Source organism: Euprymna scolopes, chromosome 3 (genome assembly GCF_053919585.1).
Source record: "Euprymna scolopes isolate OS-2025 chromosome 3, ASM5391958v1, whole genome shotgun sequence".
NCBI lineage: Eukaryota > Metazoa > Mollusca > Cephalopoda > Sepiida > Sepiolidae > Euprymna > Euprymna scolopes.
In genome coordinates, this window is record NC_136484.1 from 151,007,130 (window position 1) to 151,030,577 (window position 23,448).

General features: G+C 34.4%; 1 protein-coding gene across 8 annotated transcripts in view; it reads left to right on the forward strand.

The window, feature by feature from the left end:
* Window positions 1-23,448, forward strand: part of LOC145259827 (putative protein phosphatase 2C T23F11.1) — a 338,384-nt gene that overhangs the window by 288,643 nt on the left and 26,293 nt on the right. For all 8 annotated transcript variants that reach the window (XM_080117697.1, XM_080117681.1, XM_080117664.1 and 5 more), the window contains 4 exons: window positions 7,434-7,499; window positions 14,420-14,493; window positions 18,031-18,172; window positions 22,347-22,430. In XM_080117697.1, the coding sequence (XP_079973823.1) occupies window positions 7,434-7,499; window positions 14,420-14,493; window positions 18,031-18,172; window positions 22,347-22,430 (366 nt within the window). The remainder of the gene's footprint in view (window positions 1-7,433; window positions 7,500-14,419; window positions 14,494-18,030; window positions 18,173-22,346; window positions 22,431-23,448) is intronic.

Sequence of the window (23,448 nt, forward strand, 5' to 3'; positions counted from 1 at the left end):
TGAGTTGGAACAATTACATTGAGAGCATTGCCAGGACCGCTGCGAAAAAGGTAGGTTCTCTCTACCGTGCTAGAAAGCTACTGACCCCTGAAAGTATCCTGTACCTCTATAAGACCACCATTCGCCCATGTATGGAGTATTGTTGTCATATTTGGGCCGGTGCATCTGCTACTAGTCTCTCACTCCTAGACAAGGTTCAAGCTTCAGCCTCTGTCCCATCGACGTAATGTAGCATCCCTCTGCCTGTTCTACAAGTACTTTAGCGGTGTATGTTCCGACGAGCTGCAAACACTTGTACCCCCTCTGCGTAAATACCCCCGACAAACCTGACAAGCAGTACAATCCCACCCCTTCACAGTAGAGATCCCTAGATGTAAGAGAGCCTTCTACTCCAGTAGTTTCTTCCCCAGAACCGCTAAACTTTGGTATTCCCTGCCAGGTTCCTGCTTCCCCAACTGTACTGACATGCAGTAGTTCAAGTGTAATGTGAACTGACATCTTGAATTGACATCTTTCAAGTGTAATGTGAACTGACATCTTGCTGCCCAACTCCCCACCTAGTAAACTGATAGATGGACAGAGCAGTTTCTGAAATAACTGATTATCATATCGAAAACAAATACCACATTCTTTTATTTTTTCTTTCTGCTTTCCTTATCTTTAATCGCTTCTCTCTCTTAACTGTTGCTATAAAATCAGGCTGTCTGAAGATACTTCTTTTGGTCTTTTGGCCAGGCGGTCAGTAGAGGAGAAATCCTTCATGACTGAGACAATTTTTGTGAGTGCGCTTTTGGGTATCTGGATTTTTCCCACATAAAAACCAACTAACTCTGGCCTCATAGGGAAGCAAGTAAATAGGAACATAAAATGAACCGAACATTAGTTTTTTGGTTCCCCGATTTATCGGAGAGGGACCTATGTTTTCAGTGGTGTCCGTGTGTCCATGCGATTGCCAGATAACCGTCCATTAGTTTTTCCTGAAATTTTGCCACAAATTGTATTTTATTAAATAGATATGCACAGTAAAAAAATTTTTTGCAAAAATTCCTGTTGCGTCTCGAGGGGCTCAAGAGGTAAAAAATACCCTCAAATGGCTCAAAATGACATGTTTTGCCTCATAACATTTGATCCATCGATTAGATTTTTCTGAAACTTGGCCAAAATGTGGAGCCCATTATTCTTTATATAAATCCAGTATGAGTGACCCTGGCAAAATTCTGGTTCAGTGCTAAAAACACCCTTTTTGTAGCTCTTTTTTCATATTTCTCAACAAAAACTTATGTCTGACTAGATAGTGTTTTTACGGTGGTGAACTCGAATATACATGTGTTAAGGCCTGAAACTGCATCGTTACTCATTTACACTGAGGTTTGGGTGTCCCCAGGGGCTCAAAAGAGTTAAAAAATGTCCCCAAATGGCCAAAAATGACACTTTTTGCCCCATAGCGTTTGATTCATCAATTAGATTTTCCTGAAACTTGGTCAAAATGTGGAGGCCATTGTTCTTAATATAAATTCAATATGGGTGACTCTGGCAAAATTCTGGTTTGCATCCCTCTGGGACTTTTAGGGCTAAAAACCCATGCCTTTTTGGAGCTCTTTTTTCATATCACTGAAAAACTTGATATGTATGTCTATATAGTGGTTTTTTCATGGTGCTGAATTCAAATATATATGTCTTAAAGCATGAAACTGCACCGTTTGTCCATTTTCACTGGGATTCAGCATTCCCAGGAGCTCATAAGGTGTCACAAATGCCTCAAAATTGCAAAAATTCCCCATCCATTAGATTTTTCTGAAATTTGGCGAAAATGTGGAGGCAACGTTGGCCCTTCACACTTCTCATGTTCATCATCTCTTCACTATTTTTTGTGGCGTCATCTCGCATGCAGCACCAGAGGGGGACCATGCATGCGTGACTTGTTTCCTTTACAAAACCCGATGCTGTTCACTCAGCAAAGTTAAGGACAAAAATAATTTTCTCTACAAAACAAGTAAACCAAACACCAGGAATAAATATTTTAATGTAAAAAGTTTTTTCCACAAATTACTGGATTCGACATTAGATAACTTGAAAAAGGTTGATATGAGGGGTGTGCAATAAGTAATGCCCCTGATCTACTTCCCATAGAAGTAGAGCAACGAAACTTGGCACAGTTATTAGTCTTTCTCTACATAGGAATTACCCAGAGTTATGTATTTCTCCCATCATTTGATGCAGCTCTGGAGACCGTTTTTGTAGAACACACCAGGTTGGTCCTCCAACCATGATGTGACTTCAGAAATCAAGGCTGCATCATCTGGGAAACTCTTTCCTTTCAAAAACAACTTCATGGCTGGGCAGAGGTGAAAGTCGGAGGGTGCAAGGTCAGGAGAGTAGGGAGGATAGGGGAGGATTTCATAACCACACACCTGTGCTTCTGATCTGACGACATGCGAGTTGTGGACCGGAGCGTTGTCCTGCAGGAGGAGGGTACCTTTGCTGATCTTGCCCCGCCTCTTGATTTTGATAGCTTCTCTTAATTTCCTCAAAAGTGAAGCATAATAGGCTCCTGTAATTGTGGTACCCTTTGCTAGGAAATCTGTCATCACTACTCCTTCTTGGTCCCAGAAGACTGTGAGCATGACCTTGCCAGCGGAGGGCTGCACCCTTACCTTCTTTGGAGGTGGTGAGTCCAAGTGCTTCCACTGCATTGACTGGGCTTTGGTCTCTGGATCATAGTGATGGACCCAGGTTTCATCCTGTGTAATCAGTCTTTTGAAAAACTTTGACTCATCTTCTTGGCACATCTCCAAATTCATCCTCGAGCACTTGACGTGTTCTCACTTATGGAATGGTGTGAGCAACCTGAGAATCTATCTGGTAGACACCTTATGCATATGCAAATGGTCGTGAATGATAGTTTCCACAGACCCTGTACTAATCTTGACATCTTGGGCTATTTGGCGAATAGTACTGCGCCGATCTTCCAAAATGACAGCTTCAATGGCAGAAGGTGAGGGGTGGGGGCGACCAGGTCTGGGAGCTGTTTCCACACACTTCCGGCCATGTTTTAATTCACGATGCCAGCGTTTTACAAGGTCACATGATGGGGCATTATCACCATAAGTTTCTTTCATTTCATCAAAAGTCTCCTGTGGTGTGTGTCCTTTCAAATACAAAAACCGGATCACTGCTCAACATTCAATAGGCTCCATTTCACACCTAACTCAGTTCAAACACTTGTAAAACAGAAACCATAATTAGTTCAGAGCTGTAATTTGCCACATAACCCGTAGAGATATAGATCATTGCACCTGCAAAATTTCAGCTAGATCAGACAACTGGAAGTGCGCCAGGGGCATTACCTATTGCACGCCCCTCTTATGCTGTTAAACAAAACTACCATTTCTCTTTTCCCCACCTTCTCCCTCTGATTTTCTTTCTCTCGCTTTTCTATTTCTGAGCTATGGTGAACTTCAAAGTATTGTCTATATTCCTCAGAAATTTGGATTTCTTTCGGATTTCTGAAGTCCATATTCGATGAGTCGGCAAGATGTCTCCCTTTAATGCAATTATTGCATTGTGTCTGCAAATCTCTTCTGCTAATTTCACCATGTTAACAGCTTGTCGTCTTCATTTCAGATTACCTCCATTGTAATTCGTCCACTGTTTTGAATAAAATGCAAAACCATGAAACAATTTGCATCGACCAGAAAAGGATTTATTCTTTCCCGTTTCAAGTTTACTTTCTTTGTTTTTTGAAGATGAAAGTTGATTGTGAACAGATTGCTTCCTTAAACATCAACTTACATACATTAAAATGTTTTACAATTTAAATAGGTATTTCAAACCAAAATTTTATTTTCATTATATCAAAATACTTTTAATGTGACACATAGATCTTTGCAAAACCTGAATCATGATACCAAAATAAATTTGGTAGCAAAACTAGTAATCAAATTATCGTTTAATGTTAGTTGGAAATTAGACCATTTACCATCTTGTGTGCTATTTATCAAAAAGCTGATTTTCAATGAATATTTAAAAAATGCAAGCTTTGAACATTGAAAAGTCTTTACAAATGTAGTGTCATTTTGTAGTAAATGAAAATTAACCATGATGGAAAGCGATAATTATCATTATCTAAAGACTAAACATTCCGGCAGTATCCCATTACTTCTCAAAAAATGTACAAGAACAACACAGAAGTGTAACTTTGTTTATGTGAGATTCTTTCAACATTGAGTCTTTTATTAAAAAGATTTGGACCATATAAAAAAGATGAAAGCATTATTTGATAATTAGGTCAACATTTAATTCATTGAAGTTTTCAACTTTGTGAAAGATACCATAACACTGTTAAACCCATGATTTGACTTGTGGTCCTATTATTTTTTATTTTTTTTTTATTTATTTTTTTAAGGTGGAACTGTTTTTATATGATTAGATATATGCAATATTGTGCACATAAGTTGAAAAATATCAACATTAAAAAATAAATCATGCATCAATGAAAATAGATAGTAACCTAACTTAAAGTAACCTGAAAAAAACCTAGCTATTACTGACTTAAAAAAACAGCTATTACTGACTTAAAACCCCCCAGCTATTACTGACTTAAAACCCCCCAGCTATTACTGACTTAAAACCCCCCAGCTATTACTGACTTAAAACCCCATGCTATTACTGACTTTAAACCCCCCCAGCTATTACTGACTTTAAACCCCCCAGCTATTACTGACTTTAAACCCCCCCAGCTATTACTGACTTTAAACCCCCCCCAGCTATTACTGACTTTAAACCCCCCCCAGCTATTACTGACTTTAAACCCCCCAGCTATTACTGACTTTAAACCCCCCCCAGCTATTACTGACTTTAAACCCCCCCAGCTATTACTGACTTTAAACCCCCCCAGCTATTACTGACTTTAAACCCCCCCAGCTATTACTGACTTTAAAACCCCCCAGCTATTACTGACTTTAAAACCCCCCAGCTATTACTGACTTTAAAACCCCCCAGCTATTACTGACTTTAAAACCCCCCAGCTATTACTGACTTTAAAACCCCCCAGCTATTACTGACTTTAAAACCCCCCAGCTATTACTGACTTTAAAACCCCCCAGCTATTACTGACTTTAAAACCCCCCAGCTATTACTGACTTTAAAACCCCCCAGCTATTACTGACTTTAAAACCCCCCAGCTATTACTGACTTTAAAACCCCCCAGCTATTACTGACTTTAAAACCCCCCAGCTATTACTGACTTTAAAACCCCCCAGCTATTACTGACTTTAAAACCCCCCAGCTATTACTGACTTTAAAAACCCCAGCTATTACTGACTTTAAAAACCCCAGCTATTACTGACTTTAAAAAACCCCAGCTATTACTGACTTAAAAAACCCCAGCTATTACTGACTTAAAAACCCCCAGCTATTACTGACTTAAAAACCCCCAGCTATTACTGACTTAAAAACCCCCAGCTATTACTGACTTAAAAACCCCCAGCTATTACTGACTTAAAAACCCCCAGCTATTACTGACTTAAAAAACCCCAGCTATTACTGACTTAAAACCCCCCCAACTATTACTGACTTTAAAACCCCCCAGCTATTACTGACTTTAAAACCCCCCAGCTATTACTGACTTTAAAACCCCCCAGCTATTACTGACTTTAAAACCCCCAAGCTATTACTGACTTTAAAACCCCCAAGCTATTACTGACTTTAAAAACCCCAGCTATTACCGACTTTAAAAAAAAAACAGCTATTACTGACTTAAGATTAAGAGTTACACATTTATAAAGCGATTAAATTATCATTACCTTCAAATTTTAGCAAAATAATTTAAAAAAATAAATGAATTATCATAAGTTGAAATTGAAGAGAATTTCACTAGATTTGCACATTTTCACACACTAAACTAGTTTGAGATAGCCTCCATTTTTTTTAGCAGTAGCAAATTTTAAACTGACAACTATTTTCTTTAATTACAGATTTGGCCACACTCGGTTATTTTGAGTTCAGCTTAGTTTGGCAATTCATTATGAAGAGACTGACACATGCAGCGTTTGCAAATAATACGATCAATTTACTGAGAGAAACAGTTAATGAATAATTTCACAAAATGGACCTGTCAACTGGCAGCCACCTCTTTCATGTGACTATTTTGGAGCAGAGGGGGTTATGTAAAGTCCCATGTCTATGCTGATAAACAAGATACAATAGACCACTTGGAAGACAACATTCGACATGTTATTGTTGAAATACAACCTAATTTAATGCATGGAATTTATGAAAATTAGATCTAGATTATGTCATATGTTCGAGCTGTGAGGTTATTTGCCCGAAATTATATTTAAGTTATATATATCAAAAATTGATCTTTAGAATGAACCACATATTTGTATAATAAAAATAATATCTGCGATTTAATTTAAAGTTTGCTACCTCTAAAAAGAAAAACGCCCTATATAAAGATCGATGTCCTTAGATCTAACTTGGTTTAAGTAAACGAAAAGGATGTATTTTAATGCACACATTTTCTGCACTTTGAAATGGCTTTTTTATCATTAATGCACATTTTATTTTAGATGCATCAAAGAACCTCTGTTGATCTACCCCTTTTTATCGCTAAACATCTAGATTGGTGATATCATAAGAATTTTCTAGAAAATACCATTTGTGAAAATTCTTAGAGTAACAATCATTTTCAAGTGCTTGGACATAAATTACTGGATATTTGATAAATTTTCTTTAAATTTTATATTGAAAGAAATATCTGATATAATAGCTTTCTTTATAAATTAAACTTTGAAGTATACCAATCTTGGTGAAATTTTATAGTTTGCGCTCATGTTAGTACTAAAGAGCTGAAAACAAAAATACTACTTTAAGAAAAAAAACCCAAACTAGTCAATGATAAGTGTGAGATAAATAAATTCCGACCCAGAAAACAGCAATTCTTTCCTCTTTATCAGAAATTTCACTCATAGAATATGAGGACTAAAGGACAAAATAAGGGAAGTGATAATCTTGATTAGATGATATGATGCTGCAATTCAGTTTGCAAAATGTGTGGAATAGATTAATTTAAAAATGGAATATTGATAAAAGAAATCCTTGGACAATCTAAATTGTCATGTTCTTGAAAGAGAATTGATATGTGTGATGTTTTATAACATAACTAAAAAAAACGTTTAAAAAAAAAATGGGAAATTAAACAGAATTTTTATTTGTATATTAAAACGTGATAATTTATAAAGATTGTAATTATTTTAGTTGCATCATTATTTATTTATTTTTTTTTTTTACCCCTATTTTTGTTTTTATGATTCAATGAATTTTCCAAGCAATCTCTATCACTCATTGACTCTTATTCATACTGTCTTTTGACAGCATGAATAACATCATCAAACTTATCAAAAAATTTATTTTGTTTATTTTAATTTTAGATCGAGGAAATATTGCTGAGGCATTACGACAAGGATTTTTGCATTTGGATACTGAAATGCAGAAAGGTTTGTAGTTTAAACTCTGTCCAATGTTATAACTATTATTGTTGTTGTTCATGTATTGATTGCATATGTATTAGGGAACTCTATGGACCATGGCAACTGTTTTCTGGTACATTGTTCAATTATTCATGTTAACCTTATAACCACATTGTTTTTTGATAGATAAAAAAGAAAACACAATAAATCTTGTTATATTTTAGGAAAAATATTTATAATATTGAAAGGCGTTATTGTTAGGTAGCAAATTTTTTTATTGTATCTTCTGCAATGATGAACTTATCACATATTCATTTAAATTAATGTGGACATTTAATAAAACCGATCTATGTTGCCAAGGTAACCAATGATAATGGCATTACAATAGTTAGCAAAATTATGCAGCATTGCTCAAGTGTCAAATATATTGAAAACAAATTTATCTTGTATTATATGTGTAGTTGATGTATCGGACTTTGCTTGATTTTGAATGTGCTCAATCATTGCGTTCTAATAACAGAAGATTCCACGTTTATAAAATACTCTTAAAATTGTGTAAAACCGTGTAGAACTTTCGGAATTAAAAATAAATTTTCATTAATATAAGACTGTAATGAAGGTTGTGGTATTGAAAGTTGGAGATTTTGTAACGAGTTAGTTTGATTCATAAGAATACTAGGAGTTTGAGTTTGGTTTTTTTAAATCTCTGAAGAATCAAGTCTAAAATTGTAAGACTTTAAAATAAGGAGTCTGAGTTGGAATTTTATGAATCTTAGGAATCTAATCTTATACTTTTCAACTTTGCAACCCTATTTATAAACCATACCATATTTTTAGTCCTCTCTTTTCTGAAATAAAATCATTTTAATGATCAGTATTATACATTAATCTTCCCACAAAAGTATTTTATCTCAGATTTCATGTCAGAGAAATCTGCAATGTCTTTTGTTGTTCATTCCTACTGCAATATTCGATAATAAATGCCTGGAATACAGTTAGTGATTTGAATTGATCCCCAGGAAGTTCAGTGGGTACTAACTAAAGTTTTGGATCAAATGGATTTGAAGCATCTCAGGAGAGCAACAACCAAAAGGACATATTTTGTCTTAACACAAATTTACTTATTTTTATTTTGACTTTCGTTTTTTTTTTTTACTTTTTAAATTATTTTTTTCACACATTAAATTTAGTGACAATAAATTAATATTTTTTAAATAATTTCAAACATTTAAAATTTTAATTTCATCTGATATCTATAAAATAAAATGAAAAATTCAAAAGTAGAATCCAACATTGCATAACATATTTAAAAAAAATCTTTGGTTAAAAATGCATGAAAAGTTGATAGAGCTTTTTTTAAATGATACATCTGACCCCCAAGATCACCATGGCCATGGAATATGTGCCTATATAAAAGATGGGTTTCCATGTGGTAGGGACGTCTCCCCATGTGGTAGGGACATCTCCCCATGTGGTAGGGACGTCTCCAGAGAAGATCCTAACTTACCCTATATGTGCTTCCGCGTTGCACTTGCTCAAACTATTGCATTTATATTTGCTCTCTATCGCCCCCACAACAGCGGAGTTACTATCTTTAAAAGCATATCTGAGAAAATTGACAACGTCCTATCTGCTTATCCTTCAGCTAATATTCATGTCTGTGGAGACTTTAATGTTCACAATGTGGAATGGTTAACTCACTCAAACAAGACCGATGATGAGGGGATTTTCTGTCATGATTTCTCCATTGCTTATGACCTCACTCAGATTGTTCACGAACCCACCCGTGTGCCCGATACTGACGGCCAGTATGCAAGTCTCCTAGACCTTTTTCTCACAACTTGCCCTGAACTGTGTTCAGCTTTTGGATCTTCCGACCACTCTGTTGTACCAATTAAGATAAAAATGAAATGTAATAAATCCTCAGATGTACCTCTCCATCGTACAGTATATCGATACTCTATGGCTGACTGAGATAGCTTCTGTACATTTATATCAAATCTACCTCTGCGTTCCATGTTTAAAAAGGATGTGTCCTCTATAGTATCAGACCTGATGGAATGGTTAATTGTAGGTATAGACCGTTTCATACCCTCGAAAAAGTTCCAGCAAAAATCTAACAACCAGCCATGGTTCTCTCCAGAATATGCTGCTGCCATTGCGCACAGAAATCACTTTTTCCATTGCTTCCAATGTAATAGATGTACTGAGACTAAAGCTGCTTTCAGGACTGCCAGCAACCACTGTAAAAAAGTTATAAAGAATGCAACTGAGTTATATGCTCTGTCCGTTAAGTCCAAAGTAGCTGAGCAGCGGCTTGGTTCCCACCAGTTTTGGCAAATTGCAAACAGAATCCTGAACAGAAATGTGTGCTCTATCCCAACTATCATCAATGGACCTGAGGTAATCTTGTCAGCATCAGACAAAGCAGCATCAGACAAAGCCGAACTCTTTGCCAAGAACTTTGCAGCTTTCTACCCTTTGCGACCAAGGCCGGCAATCTCAATATTTCCTCCTGTATTAGAAAACACGCTATGTGATATACAAATATCTGTACGTGATGTTACAAAGCTAATTAAAAACCTTGATTCCAGTAAAGCAACCGGCCCTGATGGTATTCCAATTATAGTACTCAAAAGACTTCAACCAGAACTAGCACCCATACTTACAAAACTGTTTAAACGTTGTCTTAAGGAGAATTGCTTCCCATCACCCTGGAAAATCTCATCAGTATGTCTTGTATTTAAGAATTCAGGTGATCGCTCATCTCCCTCTCAGTACGGGCCAATAAGTCTCGTGTGCGTCATGAGTAAGTTGCTGGAATCTGTGTTAAATAGAGAAGTAATCAACCATCTCAGCAAAAATAACCTTCTTAGTGACACACAATATAGTTTCCGTTCTGCTAGATCTACAGCGGATGTGCTTATATCTCATAGGATTAGTGAATCTCTCGATGGAGGCTTCCTTTCTAGGGCAATTGCTCTTGACATATCAAAGGCCTTTGATAGAGTATGGCATAAAGGTTTACTTCACAAGATCTCTAGCTACGGTATAGCTGGAAATGTCTTCTCAATTATTAAATCATTTCTCTCTGATAGGTTCATAAGAGTAGTGGTTGATGGGCAGAAATCAGAAGCTCCCAGTATTAAAGCTGGAGTCCCTCAGGGCTCCATCCTGGGCCCAACTCTCTTCCTGATCTACATTAATGATCTTCCAAATCACATCCTTACATCATTCGTAGACATTTATGCTGATGACACTACTGTCTATGGTAGCACACCTAAGATCGTAAATGACCAAGTTCTCTCTGATTCTCTCTCCTCTGATCTTGAGCATGTAGTACAATGGGGAAAGGAGTGGCTGGTTACTTTTAATGCATCTAAAACTAAGCTTTTATCTTTACATCATTAACGCTCTGATCCTCATCTGGCATCAATTGAAATGAATGGCTCTCATCTTGGGGAGGCCTCATGTTTTTACACGCTTCTGGGCTTGACTTTTACTCCTGATCTTAAGTGGAACACATACATTAAATCCGTTGCCAAGGCCGCTGGAAAAATAGTGGGATCCTTCTATCAATCCAGTAGATATCTCACTGCTGATGCAATTCTCTATCTATATAAGAGCCAGGTACATCCAAGGATGGAGTATTGTTGCAGGAGCTGCTAGAAAAGACTTATCCTGCCTTGATAGAATTCAAAATAGACTTCATAGCCTCGTAGGGGATGTCCTTTTCTCTTCCCTGCGACCTCTTTCTCACAGAAGAAATGTGAGTTTGTCTCTGATGTATCGTTATTTTCATGGCAAGTGCTCGGCTGTGCTCCAATCTATGCCCCCCCCCTCACCAAACTTTCACAAGAAACACCCATCTAGCAGAAATCACTATCAATAATTTCCCCCAATCTTTATCTGTACCTAAACCTAAATGTAAATTCCATGAGCAAAGCTTCTTTATTAGAACTGCACACCTATGGAATTGTCTTCCGTTTTCCAGCTGATTTCAAAATGGTTTTCTTCAAGTCTAACCTACACAAGTTTTTGATGAGCCGTTCCATATGAGTTAACAAATTTACCAAATTTCCATTACTAACCATTACTATATTGTCCAATTTCTACTGTACACTCTTTAACCCTTATCCTCGAGTGGCCTCAAGGCCTTGATAAGTGGTGATGCCTATGTAAAAAAATAAATAAATAAAAAATAAATGTGTGTATAACAAAATGAGCTTGTATATAAAACTATGAACTTTTTAGATAATTCAAAAACCCAAAAGTTGTTTCAGGAAAAGCATCAGTTATCCTTTTTGTTGCTCTGCTTTGGAGGGCCGAATGACCTCTTAAAAAGTGCCGCAATGGCACATCAATTGGTCAAAACAAGGTCCTTCCTTTGATTTGATGCCTTTCTAACTATGCTTTTTGGATTCCTCGCCCTTGAAAACATACCCAAGAGGATTATTTTTAGCCCCAAAATTGCAAATTTTTAAAAATGTCTGGGTTCCAAAATAGGGTGTTGCAGCACAGAGATATTTTATTTCTGGACGGAAACCAATCCTCTGAAAAAATAGGTTCCTTTATTCAAATATAGCTGAAAATGCAGATTTCTCTTAGTTTTTACTTAAATTTTATGAAGTGTTCATAAGAAAAAAATCTGAGGGGGTGGTGTCAAGGCTGGATGATATGGGCTGGAATGTCCCACTAGTGGAAATAGAGGAAGGGTGCTGTTTTTTGCAATGGAATGAGGAATTTTTTATGGCAAATCAAGAAAATGATTTCGCTCTTGCTGTCAATAAATAAAGCAGTTGGATAAGTGATCAGCTCCTACACTTTATCACACGATTTTTAATTTTCTTGATTTCATTTTTTCTTTCCTTCTATTCTTAATGGGATGATTTCCACTTTGACATATGATTCTTAAAGTTTAGACTTCTGCAACCTTTCTTTGATCTCTTAAATATTGTGTTACCAACTACTTAAAGTTTTTACATCTTGCTGACAAAAAAAAAAAAATTGAGCTTGGTTTATTATTTACGAGCCTGGTTGCCCAGGTGTTTGGAGGTGTGTGTTGAGCAAAAAAAAAAAAAAAAAAAAGTGGTAGTAGGTAGGCAGGCTCAAACCCATACCGTGATGGAGGAAAAGAACGTAAAAAAAAAAAAAAAATGTATAACGTCTTTATCGTTGCATCCATTGCCAAACCAGAAGTGACGAAGGTTTAAATTAGTGCTAGCCAATCAAAAAAAGGGAATGACTTTCGAAAATATTGGCAAAAAAAGCAATCCTTCCTTGTAGAAAAGTGCCCACTTAAGGGTGAAGAAAATGTTTTGAGCCAGTTTTTTCAATATTTGTCATCCGAAAGGTTGAGCTTCAAAACTATACCGATCTCATGAAAATCCATCGCCTCTGTCGAAAGTTTTAGACATACATACATACATTTAAACAGACAGGTGAGATTTATATAATAGATGTTAAGACAGTCTTGATGTAAATAATCTGAAAAGGTTGAATATTTAACTACACAGCGACTATAGATGCCACTTCGAATTTTATGTTTGTAGTAAATGAAATGTTTTCATTGCATAAGTAGCTGTTGATTATCTAAATGGAAATAATCTGTGAATTGTGTGCAGTGTATACTACCGGAATGGGCCAGATAAAATATCTAATCAACAAAATTGATTAGAATTTCTTATTTTTTTATATAACTAGTAGGCGCCTGGCATTGCCTAGTCATAAAATATGCTTAAATATATTTTAATTTATGCAGATATCATTTATTATTATTATACAACCAATTCTCTATTTGATATTGATTATTATATTGTACCGAATATATAGTAGTGGCTGTCCATTGTGACCCGATCTTAAAATATTCTTGAATATGATATTTTAATTTATACAAATTTCATATTTATTATTATAGAACCAATACTCTGTTGATTACTATATTGTACTCAATATATAGTAGTGATTTCAAAAGTAAAAAAGAAAAAAAAAAATGACTTGGGTGCCATCAGCTAGAATTGAAACCAAAAGCATGTAGCTCCCCAGTGTTATTTGTTACCATCTAAGCTGAAAGTCCATATACATATCAAAACTAAAAAAAATTAATGTAGTTAAGCATATAAATGTATATTTGTGCATGTCTAGAAAATAGATGTGTAGTTGAATTATGCCGGCCAATCTTTCAATTTTAATCCCTTATCAGCTATTTCTACTAGTTAAAAACCAAACCGAATTCCCTATATATTAAGTTTTAAGTTTATAGATAAAATATTGACAGTAGTTTGGTAGAGATCGTTCATCACACATACAGACATGATCACTTATATAAGACTAGGAAGTTGCTTGGTCATAACATATGCTGAAATATGATGTTTGAATCTATACAAATTTCATTATTATAGAGCCAATTCTTTGATTACTATATTGTATCAAATATGTAGTAGTGATTTCAAAAGTTGAAGAAAATAATGACTTGAGTGCCACCAGCTAGAACTGAAACCAAAACATTTAGGGTTCCAGCCTTATTCATAACCATATGAACTAACAAATTAACTGACTTTAATGTATATTTGTGCCGAAGGTATAGTTCTAAAAATAGGTAAAGTTCCAATTTTTTTAAAATTTTGGCCCCAAAACCAAATTAAATTTGTTCCACAGATCCAAATCCCCTATATATCAAGTTTCAAGACCAAAAATTAATAGTAGTTTGGTAGAGATCGTTTTGCACACACAGACAAGGTCATGTTTATAGATAAAGAGAGATAGATAAAGAACACTCAAAATTTACATAAGCGACTAATCAGAATCAAATATTAATTTGTCAAAATTAATGCTATTTAAGTCTAAGATTTTGACTGACTTTATATATTAGATGTATGATATATAACTCGCAAGAGGAATAAACATTTTTTCTTTGCCTTAAAGTTGACATTTTTAATTTGTTTCAGATGATGCCATGAAGGATGAGCTTGCTGGTACCACAGCTCTTGTAGTTCTGCTGAAAAACAATAAAATATTTTGTGTAAGTTTTTTTTATTGTTTATGATTATTGTGTTAATATGCTGGAAATGCTTTGTTTGAAACTCCTATTACAGAGAAGTTTCTATATCATGGAAATTTTTTTTTTTTTGTGTACTTATGCAGAATAAGGATCGTACTATCATTGGAATTTCCCTGACAGTTTACGTAAAAAATATTGTTTTCAGTTTTTAATTAATTTTTCATTGAATTGTTAAATAATATTTTTACATTGTAAAAACAAGAAAAAAAAGGCCGGCATTTGTGCAAATGCTATTTTAAAAGAAAATGAAGTATGAAATCAAATTCACCAGAATGCATTTCTGTTTCTTCAAAAACAAGTCAACTATTTTAATAAAACAAAATCGCAATTTATTACTTTGTCACTCTTTGAAATTTGGAAGCATTTAAAGCATTGAATAGAAAATTATTTCTGATTAAAACTATAGTTTATAACAATTTTGTTCAAGTAGTGATTTTATAACTAAATAATACTGTAATATATAAATTCTATATGCGACTGGGAACCGTTTGTGGATTTAATATTTTTTTTTTCTGAGGGAACTGCCTCTACCCGACAAGGTGAATGCCGCTTCATTTTTTTTTGTTTAATTTTCCAAATCCTTTTATTTAAAAAAAAACCCAACAAAACAAACAAATCTTTTTAATGTCAATATAAAGACTTTGAGGCAACATTGAATAAGTACAGCTAGTCAGTGATAAAATTATAATGAAAAATAATTCAATTTACTTATTTTTTTAATTTGAATATTAAACCATTTTGCAATTACTGCAAAATTATTTTATTTTTGATTTAAAAGAGATTAAAAAACAAAAAAAAACAAGCAAATATTTTCATCAGAAATTACATGTCAACCACAAAGGGAAACCCAAAACCTCTTAATAAGTTATGGCAGTTCTTTGTATAATAGGTTGATTTGAATAAAATATGTAATCTTCTCTTTTTCATAGGAATTTAAATGTAATATCTGTTCATATGAATTTTAAGTAAAATCTTTGTTCTTGTCCAGAATTCCCCCTATTAAAAAAAAAAAAAAAAAAAGAAAAATCTGTGATGTATGTACTTGTGACGAAATGAAAATACCAAAAATTATGTAAATTAATCAAGTAGTTTTATTTTTAAATAAAAATATGAAATGTTATGAGTAACCGAGGAGTGGCTGTTTTGTTTGCCATTTTAAAAAACAATCTAATAAAAGGGAGATAACTGAATAATTCAAACTTATTAGATTTATGTTGTAATGGTTTAAAAATGATTTTCTTTATAAAAGTGAAACTACTTGATAATTTACGTAATTTTTGGAATATGATATTTTTGTTTTATTATGGTATAGATTTTTTCTTTATTTTTGTTTTTTAATATAGAGGTAATTCTGGACAAAAACAAAATTTTTTAAGATGATTATTTATATACTTGTATGTCTTTATCAGAATTTCTTCTTTGAATACAGATACTGCATTCTAGGAATATCAGAGGATGACAAAAATAAAGAAAAAATATTAAAGTGGTGGTGGTAGTAACAACAATATAGAGAAACAGATTAAGAGGATGTAAAATAAGAAAATAATAAAACTGCATAGTTGCAAGCAGCAACAATGTGAGATGATACAAAGGAAAGCTTGAAAATTATAACATTATAAAAATGATGGTTCAGGGCTTGGAGCAGAAGTACAGATTTCCTTGTTCATTATCAGGCAATGTTGACTTAGCCTTCAAATAAATATCTAAAAGTTAACCAGCTTGCTCAGATTTGGTAAATCAGGATTTTCTAAAATCTATTATATAAAGCGTAGTTGTCTGTGTGTATGTGTGTTTGTTTAGTGAAAAGTAAAAAAAAAAACAAGAAACAAAAAAATTCTCATAAAACTAGTATATTCTTGATCGACATTTTCAGCCAGAAAATTGTCAGAAGTTTGACCTTTGAGAACACTACTAAACTCCTCCGAAAATTTTGGGTCTGCGCACTTGAAATTTTAGATAAAGGTTCCTTGGACATGGATCTAACTTAATAACTTGATTTGAGCCCAAAACAATAAATTTTAAGAAGTCATAATAGGGGTCAAAGTTAAAAAAATTAACCCCCCCTTTTTTTTTTTTTTTTTTTTTTTTTTTTTTTTTGCTCAGCATACACCTCCAAACACCTGGGCAACGCCGGGCTGAAATGCTAGTAATCTATATATCTATAAAAATGAATTTGTCTGTGTACATTTCCCTACACAATAACTGTCAATTTTAAGTCTACAGACTCGAAATTTGATATACAGGGTACTGAGATTTGGGAAAATCTTTGTAATCCGTTTTCGGAGAGAAATTTGTCTGTTAAGGGGCCAAAGTTCAACGATTTGACCTTTGAGAACTCTACTAAACTCCTCCGCCAATTTTGGGTATAAACAATTGAAATTTTAGATATAGGTTCCTTGGACATGGATCTAACTTAATAACTTGATTTGAGCCCTAAACAAATGTTAAGGGGGTCATAATGGGGGTTAAAGTTAAAAAAAAAAAATTTAACCTCTGCGGTTTCTACCAAATTACTCAGACAATTTCTGGTCTAAACATTTAAAATTTCACATAAAGGGTATTCAGAGATATGGCAAGCTTTTTAATCGGTTTGAGTCGAAATTTTTAGTTACCAATATATAAATATATGTATGTATGTAATGTTTGCATGTCTGCCTAAAACTTTCGACAGAGACAACGGATTTTATAAGATCAGTATTGTTTTGAAGTTTGACCTTTCAGACGACAAATATCGAAAAATTGGCTAAAAATATTCATATCTTCACCTTCAACTGGGCACTTTTCTACAGGGGAGGGGAGGAGTCGCTTTCTTCGCCAATACTTTTGAAAGTCATCCTCTCCTTTCGATTGTCTAGCCTTAATTAAAACATACATCACTTTCAGTTGGCGGTGGTCGTAATAGCAAAGACGTCAGGCTTTTTTCCCGTTCTTTTCCTCCTTCGCGGTATGGGTTCGAACTTGCCTTCCTACTACCACTTTTTTTTTTGTTTTTGCTCAATACACACATCCAAACACCCTGGCAACGCCGGGCTGAAATGCTAGTATCTAAAATTTCAGGGCATGGGGGCAGAAATAAAAGAGTGGAGGGGGAAGGGCTCTTAAAAAATGGGGAAGAGAAAAAGAGAAAGATGAATTGAAAGAGATAGAGAGATAGGAGTTTTAATATAAAGGTGTTACACACACTTTTAATCTCTATTTTGTTTTTTATGGGCTTGAGCAATGCGGGTAACTATGCTAGTATAGAATAAAATTTCATTTTATTTTTAATATTTTCTGAGATGTTAAATTGAAAAAATCTGTTTTACATTAATCGATTAAAATTTATTCTTAATCTATATAAAAAATATTTTTAGACAAAAGCTACAATACCATCTTGTAATCATCATGTTTGAAAAAAATGTTTTTATTTATTTAAATTTTGTATATATATTTTAATATAAAATTTCATATCGGTAATTGTATAAAAATTACCATTTTTACTATGTAAAACTCTTTCAGGGTAATGTGGGTGACTCCAGAGCTGTAGCAAGTATTGCTGGTCATGTTGAAGCACTCTCGTTTGATCATAAACCAAGCAATGATAATGAAACTCGCAGAATTGTTGCCGCTGGTGGTTGGGTGGAACTCAACCGGGTTAATGGTTAGTTTTTTTTGTCTTTCTTTTTCTATATCGAAATGTGCCTCATTTAAGACTTTCTCAATTGATCAGAAAAGGCTGCCAAATTTTTTTCATGAAAAAAAAATTAAAGGGAGGTAACTTAATTTGTAACATTTAAGTAAATTTAAGAACAAAACAATTTAACCATTTTTATTTAAGTAATATTTTAATTATTTCCCAAAACAATATTGCTGGGCACCTCAAAGCATATACAATGATTTAAGTTTAATAGCTGAGGAAGTGAATGCACGCATGTGGAACACTATCTGGTTGCTAAATCAGACTGCGCTTGTGTAAAGTGTAATGCATAGTTTAATCATGAATCAACTGTTTCATTTTATGGAAGGCAAGTGAAGCCATGGCCAAAGAAAAATCAGAACCATGTCTGAATCTCTTTTTGAAAGCCATTTAATTGAGTTTTCTTTGTGAGTGAACAGTATGCATTTTCTATGTAGTAAGAAACCAAATTTAAAGTTTATAGGGTACTTGTACAGTTGAATCAAGACATTAAAAAATGAAAATATTGAAAAAAGCTTAAATTGTACATATCCGTTATGGAATGGAGTTCTCCAAAAAAAAAAAAAAAAAAAAAAAAAAAAAAATTTCACTTAATTTCATCAAGTAGTTTTTTTTTGTTTTTTTTACAGCGAAAAAACAATTTATGATACCGAGCGAAAGGTTCGATTTTTAGGAAGAAAAGCTAGTAATAAAGATGGGAGGGAATATCAGCGCTTTACATGGAGTTATCTCCCCATGGCGTTTATAACATTCAAACAAATTTTAAAAACAAATCCAAGATTTCTGCCTTCAACGCGCTCTCACAAAACTGTTTTTCCGCTGTAAAAAAAAAAAAAAAAAAAAGTACTTAATCAAATTAAGTGAAACTTTGTTTTTTTTTTTTTTTTTTTAGATCTTCAATTCAAAACGGATACGTACAATTTAAACTTTTTTCGATATTTTCATTTTTCAATGTCTTGATTAAACTGTACAAGTACCGTTTATAGTTATTTCCTTTATAAAAAGAAAAACCATCTCACCTTATTTTGGGAACGAGTTGGAAAAGTCCTTGAATTTTGACTTGAAAAGTTCTTTTTTATTATTACCTTGAAAAATCCTTTAAAAATATGGAAAATGTCTTAAAAATCATATTCTTCATGTCCAGTAAAAATTTGTGTTGAAATATTAAAAATAAAATCAAAATAAATACTATTAAATTATTTTTCAAATATTAATAAAAATACCATTAAAATATGTTCTAAATATCGTAAATAAAATAGTATTATTATGGATACAAGATTTATGTACCCGAAGTAGTTTCATGAAAAAGGAAAGTAACTGTTGTATCCACTATACCGGAAATTCAAAATTTTAAAGTAAAATGATGGGGGAAAATGGCAGCATTTAATCACAGTTGGTTGGCTAACTATAAGTGGGTCAGAGAATGTTAATATGATTGTCAACAGGCATGTTGTTGTGTATGGACAACAACATTTATTTTGCACAAAATGGGTGAAAGTGCCTTGAAATCACACAATGTTGGGACTAAATCTCCCTTTTTCTGCTCTCATAATTTAATTGGGGGGGGGGGCAGGGGGAGGCAGTAATGACTGCCATATATAAACATGACCATCCTTCCTCTAAAGAAAAAAAAGACAACTTTTCTTGTGCTGATGATTGTAAAACAAACCCTAAATTTTGTTTTGAAAACATGAATTTTGTCTGGAGAAGGTCTTGACAAACTTTGACAATGCCCATTGAAAATCTGTATGAACTCTAAGGCAATTGTGAAAACGTTTGTGATTTTACTTTCCTAAGCAATTGAGATCCAGACATTAGATCACTTCCAAACACAATTGATAGTGTCCGTAGTCTTACCATTTGAATTATATGTGAAAAACAAATAAAATTTATGGCTAATTAAGGCATCACATCTCTGGTGACACAGAACGATTGCCCAAATACTCTAAATTTAGTCATGGAATAGGAATTATTTTTATTCACAAAAATCATTTTATAATCTTAGATCCAAAAAGATTAAAGGATATTTGCAATGATAAGGATTTCTACCATTAATTTCCACAAATTTATTGAGTTGGTTTGCGTTTACAAGTTAGGTTACAAAGAAGTGAAAGTATTTATTCAATGTAATATGAGGGGCGTGCAATAAGTAATTCCCCTGACCCACTTCCCATAGCAGTAGAGCAACGAAACTTGGCACAGTTATTAGTCTTTCTCTACATAGAAACCACCCAGAGTTATGCATTTCTCCCATCGTTTGATGCAGCTCTGGAGACCGTTTTTGTAGAACACCCCAGGTTGGTCCTCCAACCATGATGTGACTTCAGAAATCAAGGCTGCATCATCTGGGAAACGTTTTCGTTTCAAAAACAACTTCATGGCTGGGAAGAGGTGAAAGTCGGAGGGTGCAAGGTCAGGAGAGTGGGGAGGATTTCGTAACCACACGGCCGTTCTTCTGATCTGGCGACATGCGAGTTGTGGACCGGAGCGTTGTCCTGCAGAAGGAGAGTACCTTCGCTGATCTTGCCCCGCCTCTTGATTTTGATAGCTTCCCTTAATTTCCTTAAAAGTGAAGCATAATAGGCTCCTGTAATTGTGGTACGCTTTGCCAAGAAATCTGTCATCACTACTCCGTCCTGGTCCCAGAAGACTGTGAGCATGACCTTGCCTTCTTTGGAGGTGGTGAGTCCAAGTGCTTCCACTGCATTGACTGGGCTTTGGTCTCTGGATCATAGTGATGGACCCAGGTTTCATTCTGTGTAATCAGTCTTTTGAAAAACTTTGACTCTCTTCTTGGCACATCTTCAAATTCATCCTTTTTTTTTTTACATAGGCATCACCACTTATCAAGGCCAAGAGGCCACTCAAGGATAAGGGTTAAAGAGTGTACAGTAGACATTGGACAATATAGTAATCATTAGTAATGAAAATTTGGTAAATTTGATAACTTATATAGAACGGCTCATCAAGAACTTATTTACGTTAGACTTGAACACAACCATATTGTAGTCAGCCGGAAAGCAGGAAAACGGAAGACAATTCCACAGGCGTGCAGTTCTAAGAAAGAAGCTTTGTTCATGGAATCTACGTTTAGGTTTAGGCACAGATAAAGAGTGGGGGGAATTATTGATAGTGTGTACAGCTAGACGAGTGTTTCTTGTGAAAGTTTGGCAAGGGGGGACCATAGATTGAAGCTCAGTTGAACACCTTCCATGAAAATAACGATACATCAAAGACAAACTTGCAACATCTCTTCTGTGAGATAGAGGTTGCAAGGAAGAGAAAAGGACATCTCCTATGAGGCTACGAAGTCTATTTTGAACTCTATCAAGGCAGGACAAGTCCTTTCTAGCAGCTCCTGCCCAGATGTGGCAACAATATTCCATCCTTGGACGTACCTGGCTCTTATATAGATAGAGAATAGCAACGCGTTTCTCACTTCTGGAATGGTGTGAGCAACCTGAGAATCCATCTGGCAGACACCTTATGCCATATGCAAATGGTCATGAATGATAGTTTCCACAGACCCTGTACTAATCTTGACATCTTGGGCTATTTGGCGAATAGTAATGCGCCGATCTTCCAAAATGGCATCCTCAACTTGACACACATGCCTCATCAATGGCAGAAGGAAGGCGACCAGGTCTGGGAGCTGTTTCCACAGACTTCCGGCAATGTTAGAATTCACGATGCCAGTGTTTTACAAGGTCATATGATGGGGCATTATCACCATAAGTTTCTTTCATTTCATCAAAAGTCTCCTGTGGTGTGCATCCTTTCAAATACAAAAACCGGATCACTGCTCATTCAACCGGTTCTATTTCACACCTAACTCAGTTCAAACACCTGTAAAACAGAAACCATAATTAGTTCAGAGCTGTAATTTGCCAGATAACCTGTAGAGATATAAATCATTGCACATGCAAAATTTCAGCTAGATCAGACAACTGGAAGTGGGTCAGGAGCATTACTTATTGCACGCCCCTCATAATTATATTTTCCTATACCATTTGGTTAATCATGATAATTTTTTATATTTGTATGCATGTGTGCATGCACACATATGTATAGTAGATAAGAATGTGTGATTTATTAAATATTATTTATTTTTATTTATTTATTTTTTTTTTTTTTGCAGGAAATTTGGCATTATCAAGGGCCTTGGGCGATTTTGTGTTTAAGAAAAATGATAAAAAGAAACCAGAAGAGCAAATAGTAACAGGTGAGATCATTTTTATTGTAATTATATTTAGATGCATCCCCACATCTCTAACCTGTTTGCTGTCCATTGGTTTGTTCTGCTAATGACTGATGAGTTACTTCCCTTGGATAAATGGAGCCTATTTAAGGTGGACATGCTGGCTGCTCAGTAAGTGAACTGTAAATGTCTGGAGATTGTAGGAAATGTTAACATATTCCACTTCAGTTTGAAAAAATACTTTAATTGCTAAATATGCAAATTTAAAAAAGAAAATATTTTACCGGTTTCCAGGCATCTCTATTAAAGACTTTGCCAGATGTTTGAAATGGGCTTTTCATCACTAAATGCATAGATTAAATGGGCACATCTTGAGAATGTTTGTTCTTTGCTTTTCTATTCCATTTAGATTTATGAACTTCAACTAATCATCAATTTTATAAAAATATTAGTATCTCATTGTGTGTGAGAGGCAACAAACAAGATGCAAGTCTAATCTGTATTCTGGTGTGACTGTGAAACTTTGTTGACAAAACATTAAAACAAAACAATTCTGACTGCAGCACATCAGATGGAGGAAATTGCTGGTTTTACTGTAAAGGCTTTCGTAAGGAATTGCATCACACATCTCAACTGGTATAGTCATGTTACTCACCATCAGTTGTTCAAGAAGTCTCAAAATTTCTCTGACATCGATGTTAACGATTTAAAGCCACATGGTAAACCACTTATGACATGGACGGGATAAGCTGATGACATCCTACTCCTAGCGGACGTCACAGATGAAATGACAACAAGCAAGAGAAGTTGGAAGTTAGTCATGAAACTTCTAACCTCAGCAGAAGACAAAAAAATGAAAATAACACTATTTATTGCTCATAAAAACTATCAAACAATCAAACCATAAATTATTAAACCATGTTTTATTGCTTGAGATTTATTTTTTTTTAATCAATTAGTTGATGAAAATTAACTTTTCTAAACGATTATGGGTTCTTGTCCAGAATTTTATATCATAAAACAAAAATAAAGAAAAATGTGT